Source organism: Psittacula echo, assembly GCF_963264785.1.
Source record: "Psittacula echo genome assembly, chromosome: 9".
Lineage (NCBI taxonomy): Eukaryota > Metazoa > Chordata > Aves > Psittaciformes > Psittacidae > Psittacula > Psittacula echo.
The window spans coordinates 6,762,264-6,769,868 of NC_137745.1; the positions used below are offsets into that span (position 1 = coordinate 6,762,264).

A 7,605-nucleotide genomic window follows, 5' to 3' on the forward strand; every position below is an offset into this window, starting at 1 on the left:
GGTTATATTTCCCTTTTTCCAGTTGTCAGGAATTTCACCTGACTGCCAGGATTTTTCAAATATGATGGACAGTCGCTTAGCAACTTCATTCACCTGCTCCTTCAGGACCCACGGATGGATTTCATCAGGTCCCATGGACTTGTGCACTTTCAGGTTCTTAAGATGGTCTTGAACCTGATCCCCTACAGTGAGCCTAAGGTCTTCATTCACACAGCCCCTGCATCTGCTTTCCAAGACTTGGGTGGTGTGGTCAGATCATTTGCCAGTGAAAACTGAGGCAAAGAAGTCATTAAGAACCTCAGCCTTCTCCAAATCCAGGGTAGCCAGTTCTGATAGCTTCTGGAAAGGGCCCACCTTGTCCCTAATCTGTCTTTTATTTGCAATGTAAATAATATAATATAATATAATGGAAAAGGCTTCAGAAGTGGCTACCAGAGTTCACTCCTGCTGACAATTTTAGAGATCAACATTTGGCTCAGTGAAGTCTAGGTTAGCTACACTAATGCAGAAATTCTCATGGCATCTTTCACTCCTACATGAACGGCTCAAAATCTTTCCTATGCTCAGTTTACCAAACAACTTTAAAGGAGCCCCAACAGCTGCTAGTTGGTAGAGAAAGGTCTCAGCTTGCAGGAGAGAGACAACCTGCTGCTACTGATTTAGTCCACAGGCAGCAAACTCATTTGCAGCAACTACATAGGAGCCACCAACCAGACAGGCCATAAAAGCATCCCCAAGACAAATCTGTCTAGATTCCCACACAGGTCTGCTGCTCTTCCTATCAATACTGCCAAGCCAGATCCTGCCACAACCTTGACATTCCAGTAGCAGTTCAATATTCATTTCTAAAGATGCCAAGCAAAGCAGTTTTACCTATGGGAGCATTTCCTTGTTGTTCCAATTAGTCAGGAAAGTGGAGCAGGGAAAGCTGCACTGTCATTTCCTAAAATCTTCTTCCCACCACTACAGAGGCTGCAGAGAGTCTCTGAAAAACTATTTTCCAAATATCCCCATGGGTCGGTAACAGCCACGCTGCATCTTCTATCCCTTTTCCAGTAAGAGTTTCACAATCACTGACTGGGATTAACATTATCCTGAATTTACCCATTTTCATGCACAGCCAACATTTAGGTGCTTATTTTCCCCCAAGATTAGTCCCTGGTATTCCAGCACTTGTGAAAACATCAGCACCAGCAGCTCAGAGCTGCTCAGATAATTTTGTTAACATTCCTAGGTGAAAGTTACCCAACAAAGCATGTCCAAATGTTTAAAAATTGCTGTTTATCATCTTTCCTAGTTTTGAAACAGAAAACAAATGGGAAAGAAAGGCTTTTGCAGTGGTAAAATAGGAAAGAACAAGTGGTGAATTTAGAGAGTCACATAATAAAACGTAGAGAGTCTTGCCAATATTGGGTAATACATTCTTGTTTTCCTTAGAAAATAGTCTCTAAATTTCTGGCTCGGGATAGTCAGTCTGTTTTTCTACAGATTTCTGCTGTACATCTGTTTAATCCAACAGGCTTGAAAAGCCAACTATTATAAAGATCCAGGTCACCTTCAGGTCACATCAACAAAAAGTTTGAAAGGGCTTTATTTTATAAGCTTTAAAGAGAGGAAAGCCTAATTAAGCATGAATACAATCCCTGCTTAAGTAGGCCGGATTGGAACCATTTCTAGTAAGAAGCTCTTTAAAATGTTTATTTAGAAAATCTACCATGTGAAAAGTAGCAACAAAATAAGGAAAGCTGCTCAGATCCAGGGACCTCTTTGCTACAGGGCACAGTAGTTACCGGCTATTGCACAACCTGCCATTAAGCCCATCTGAGGTATGAGCAGCCACAGAAGTGTTTACCTATGTTTTAAACAATACACATGTTTGTCTGGGGACATTTTACGGTTCCACACACACTGTAGGAATGAGTAAGCCATTCAGTAAGTGAAAGTTATGAAATAGGACAACTGCAGAGGAAAATAGGACACACACTTGCATGTAATGAAACTTACTGTATGAGAAAAGCTCTGGAGAGACACAACAGAAATCACAGCTTCTCAGTAGCCTGCGCCACCATGGCGTTCACCAGGAGAGCAAAATATTCAGTATTCTTCAGGAAATACTTGGTAGCCAACAAAAACATTCTCATTGCACTGCAATGGATGTACTAAGATATGATACTAATACTTTGACTGCAATTTTTGCAGGAGCTACAGATGCAATATTAATTTAGTAGGCTCACTAGTGGAAGCTGTAAGATTAGGCTATCTAAAATTGGGTGTGATGAAACAGCTTTTTTGAGCTCAAGCCGGAGGGAGGTGGTCAAACTTGCTAAGTCCAGCGAAAGGACTGCATTTCCAAAGCCTCAAACAAGTGAACTCAAATAGTTCCCTGTTCTAAAGCCACCTCTAAAAGTAACTTTAGGATTTCCACCCCCCTCCAAAGGGAAGACAACTTTGCAGAGATTTAATTCCTTATGAAGCAGATGTGCAAAGACCTTTACAAGCTTTTAAAATAAACCCCACAGTTCTAGAAACACATAGCTCCGTTTTTGTATCACAGAACAGCAGAGGAAAAATATAAATGCTTTTTTGACGTTTTTCTAATCTAAAAGCTGTAAGTGTCAACATTCATCACTGGAAAAGGAAAAACCTTGAAAGTACGTTATGAGAGGGATTTATTTCAGCTGTTCATTTCCAAATGCCCTTAAGACAACAACGTACTGCAGCAAAATTGGCTGTTTCACTGCTTCAATCTCAACATGAAATGAGTGAAAAAGGAAAATCACTTCAGGAAAGAATTAAGGAATGCTCAGAACTATATTATAGTATAGCTAGTGGTTTTACTGCTCTAAACTGCTCTAAAGCTTGTATGGACAGATGTGCAGTTCTTATTAAAGAATGTGTCTAGATTATTGGGATAGAAAATAGCATCCTATTTTAAGGCTTAGAAAGAAAGCCACTTAAAAATAGCAAATACAAAACATAGCAAAATGAAGCGAGTTCAATAGCCAAAATTTATTAAAGCTTTAGTGCTGAAAATGCCTCTGCTGTCAGAACACATTTGGCCTTAAGATGAGACACCCGGAAATGGCTTAATATATTGGATGTAACTCCACTCCTGTCGAGTTCAAGGTATGCAATGGCAACAAACCAACTTCATTTGGTTGGTACGCACACCTACCAAGAGCACTGAACTGTGCCTGTGAAAGGTGCCCAACACACTCCTCTAGTTATAGTTACTCCTGGAAGTTATATCTACTCTCTCTTCCCATGCAGTGCTAGTGATTATAGCATATAATATATATAGCATATATAGCATATAGCAGGAGACAAAATGAAGCTGACAGGGTTTGCTCATGTAATTTAAAATCTATTAAGTGGGGTACCATTGGAATGTGCCTGCAATACAGATTTATTTGGCTTTCAGAATGAAAAGGACTTCACAAACACCACACTATAGAATTATTTGTATGTAAGTGCACATACCAACAAAACTCAGGTTGCTTGTAACACACTTAACTGGGGAAACAACTTCTGTAAAAAAGAAAAGGCACCATTTTCATTTTCAGTTATCACTGGAAATAAATACACAAAAACCCCTTTAAGCGGACAAGTTGTTGCAGCACAAAAGCATGGAGATGATGCACCATTCAAGGCGTAAGAAAGAAATTCCGAGCTCTTCTGACTTGAAAGAAACATGAAGAGCTTGTGAAAATGCTATCAGAAAATGCTGCAGTTGATTTCCAACAATCTAAAAACTACATTTTCTGGGGGGTTGACATGATCTTACTAAGCAAAAAATGCAAGCCCTCAAAGTACACTGTAAATAGTAGCTTTGTCCTGTCTTAGGTTTCTGGAGATTTCAGGTAAGTACAGAGGAGCATCTGGGTTTTGGTTTCAGTTCTAGTTTTTTAGCTGTACTTTCATCCTCAGGAAACAGAAACTCAGCCTCTGCCAAGTACAGACCTTGACTCAATGCTATGAAGTTTACACTTACTCAGGCTGATGTATTAAATTTAAATGAACAGAAGTTGCTTAGAACAATAGACAAGCAAACTATTCATCTGACACATGCTTTAGTCTTTTGTGTGGTATTTCACCATGCCTACAGAGCTTTTCCTGAAATTCTTCACCTTTTCCTTAGCTGGTTATTCAGAAGACTAGCTATTTCCAGCACCCACAGAAAGTTTACATTATTACTAGTTCAGTTGCCATGTTAAACCTGCACCTAACCTTGGCCTAAATAATCTTTATATGAGTGCTTTTATAAGCAATGTTCCACAGGAAAAAAAAAAAAATTACAAGTTTAAAATCAATTCTTACCACACTAAGCAGCATTATAAAATCTTAATACATACTGCTGACAAAAAATTAGATAATTTATTCATGGAAGCCTTTGAATTTCAGCTTTAGAACAAGTCTGGCATGTGAAGACCCAGTTCTCCAAACATTAGTTTGGGATGAAGAATTGTACAGACCTGTATCTTTTGAAGGTACCTCTTTGAGGCGGGATGCAGAACAAACCCCAAAAGCATTCAGTTAATGACAAAATACTTCCTTACATCTACATATAATGAAGTAAAACACAGCCTTAATGCCCCACAAAAGCACTTTGACCCTTATTTCTTAGAGAGGCTTCATTTACACTCCTCTTCAAACACAAGGATCTATTTGTGTGGCTTATTTAAACCAGGAAAGTTCAAACAAGGGACAGCATCACCCACCAATAAAGAAATTATTCAGATGCCAGGGATATAAGATGAAGTGTCCAAAGCAAAATAGTTGGGTTACATCAAGTAAGAATCTCAGTCTGTTAATGGCTTCCTGTATTTTGTTATCCCACACTGCCTCTATATAAACCATCTGTGCTACACACTTCAAGCCATCTTTCAACTATCAACAGGGCTTCTGCAGTAAAACAAACAATTACTAATAGATGTATCTTAGAGACAGATTTGAAATCAAAAGGCACAGTGCTCCAGCATTCTGGTATTAACAAAAGATCAGAACAGATCAGTAGAAAGTCTTTCCTGAACATCTGTTAACAAGAGAATACAGAGATGAAAGGTGGGAGGGGAAGCAACATTTGCTATCACACTCACCCAGATAAGAAACACACACACACAGTCTGGACTGGAAAACTACTTCCAAGTGCTCATTCTAAAAGAATTTTGTGCCCTTTTTTTTTTAACCAAAATCATGCAAAACAAAGGGAAGAGCACAAAAAGCTGTTGTCATTTGCACTGGCAAAAAAAAAAAAAAAAAAAAAGAAGTAATAAGGCATGGTGGAAACAAGTTAACAATGAAACTATGATCTGGACAGCTAACTGGGGAGTGTTTGAAGCTACAGAGCTTCTCACAGAGCACATGTACCCCTCAGCTCCTGAAACAGGTAAAAAGTATCAGGCTTGCCAGAAAATAAACCTCATGAGTTCTATGTGTTAGAGGACCTGCAAGGAGAGCCAGAGCCTGCTTGATTCACAAGATCCTTCAGTCAATTTCTCACGCATAACTTCTGTTCAGAGGAAGGCTGGAACATTAGTTAACATGAGTGGCTCACACAGAAAACACCTCTTAAGCGCAGATTACATATAGGAAGAGTATTTAATAAGACAGTTTACAGATGAGCTGTATATCCTGTGGTGAACCTGCAATTATTGTCATTCAGGTTAAGAGTATTCACCAGATGGAAGGAACCAGGAAGAGAAATAAACAACGCAGGAATGGGAGCTGTGTGAGGGGCAGAACACCCTCTCTCTATTTCAAACATGCTTCCTGCTCTCGTACCTGCTGCTGAAGTACCTCTGGCCAGCCTTAGCCCAGCATCCCTGCTGTCAGCTAAAGCAGGAATCAGAAGTGACAGCCAGTTGTCTCTCTGATTCACAGCAGTGCTTGGTCATGCCATAAGGAAACCTAGTTTTCAAAGTGAGAAATAACTGCAAACAGAAGCTGATGAAATTCGGACTGTTACTGCATGCTGGAACACTGAACGACTCTTATGTAGGCAGCATGTGTGCAAGACATCCCAGAAGATTAATCTCTGACATAAAAGTCACCCAGGGCTTGTTCTATGGAGTGTCATCACTCCCTATAACAAAGGCAGAGGGGCTGTACCCTGTTGTGTCTCTGCAGCTTTACAGCCCCCACCGCAGCCACACAGCACGACCCGATAGCAAACGTAGCCCGTTCAAACCTAACTTCATCACAGCTACCGAAACCAGCAACCGGAGCCCATTTCTGCCTCAAACACTCAAACAGTCCCCGAGGTAAAGCAGCGACTGCAATTCGTGCAAGCACAAGGCCTCCCTCGGCGCGGGACAACCCGGAGCCCACTGCTTGCGCCCCGGCGTGCAGGGACCAGCACCGAGAGCCGCGGCAGGCTGCGGAAGGACAAGCCGCCTCACGGAGAGGAGAAGGAGCCCGACAAGCCCCGACTCGCGGCAGGGGACCAGGCAACGGCAACACCGCCACGTCCGAGGCCGGGGCTCTCCGGGGTGAGACGCCGGAGCGCGGGTCTCACCCCTAGCCCCACACCCGCTGTCCCGGGCCCCAGCGCACCCCCTCGCAGCTGCCCCAGGCCCTGCTCTCGCTCCCCTCGGCCTCGCTCCTGCCGCAAGCTTCCGCCCAGCCCCGATCCCCCGCGCCAGGGCACCCCCTCCCCGCGTCCCCCGGTACCCGTTACCTTACCTCGCCCTTCCACCATCCCTGGTACAGGCCGCTCCCGCCACCCTCCCGCAGAGCCCTGCGGCCCGGCCTGCCCGCTCACCGTGTGGGAGTGCAAGCTCTGGCTCGCCTCGATCTGCGCTGTCAGTGGCACCGTGTCGTCCAGCAGCACCTTACCGGCCGGCGGCTTCTCCATGAAGGCCATAGCGCGGAGAGAGGAACGGGAGCCCCGCGCCGCCAACCTGCTTCCCGCGGCAGCTCCCGGCGCGGCCGCCGCTGTCAACACGGCAGCGCCGCGACAACGCCGCCGGGCCTTAGCGCCGACCGGCCGGCTTCCCACCGGCGGCCGCCAGGGGGGGCCGCACCAGCCCCGTGCGCTGCGGCTCCCGCCCCCCCCCCGGGGCGGGCGGCGGAGGAACGGGAACGGAGCATTCCCGGGATGAATAATGGGAAACGGAGCCGGGGCACCGGCAGAGCGCAGGTGACTGCCCGGTGATGCCCAAGTCGCCCGTACGCGGAGCTCTATGCAGCACCAGCTTCAGCTCGAGGTGGGGTAGCGCCAAGGCACTGCTGGTCCTCACAACGACAAACTGGAAAGAGCTGCTTTGTACCTTTTAGGGCTCATTTGTAGCTAAAACCTTAAAAAATAAAATAATATCTAATATCTTCCACTTAATATGTAGATTTTAGGGTTTGGGGGGGTTTTCTTGCAAAGAGAGTTAAATTGAGTTTCACAACCTAACTGCCATCGCAGCAGCTAGAAAACTATTTCAGTACTACTTGGCAGACGGGAACCTCCTGTCTGTTGAACATTTGTCTGTTTCTTGTCCTCTTGTACAGCAAGAAGGAGGTCAGACATTGATTCGATTTGCTCTGTTAACAGGCACTGATGTGACAGGTCTCCATCTGGAGAACACGGAAGGAGGGAAGGAGCACACCTGCTAAAAA

The 7,605-nt window shown here is 44.3% G+C and overlaps 1 protein-coding gene across 4 annotated transcripts in view; it reads right to left on the bottom strand.

Moving 5' to 3' along the window:
- Positions 1–7,115, bottom strand: part of PXK (PX domain containing serine/threonine kinase like) — a 39,001-nt gene extending 31,886 nt beyond the window's left edge. For all 4 annotated transcript variants that reach the window (XM_080625319.1, XM_080625317.1, XM_080625316.1 and 1 more), the window contains exon 1: positions 6,761–7,115. In XM_080625319.1, the coding sequence (XP_080481445.1) occupies positions 6,761–6,862 (102 nt within the window). In that variant the 5' untranslated portion in view covers positions 6,863–7,115. The remainder of the gene's footprint in view (positions 1–6,760) is intronic.
- Positions 7,116–7,605: the final 490 nt, after the last annotated feature.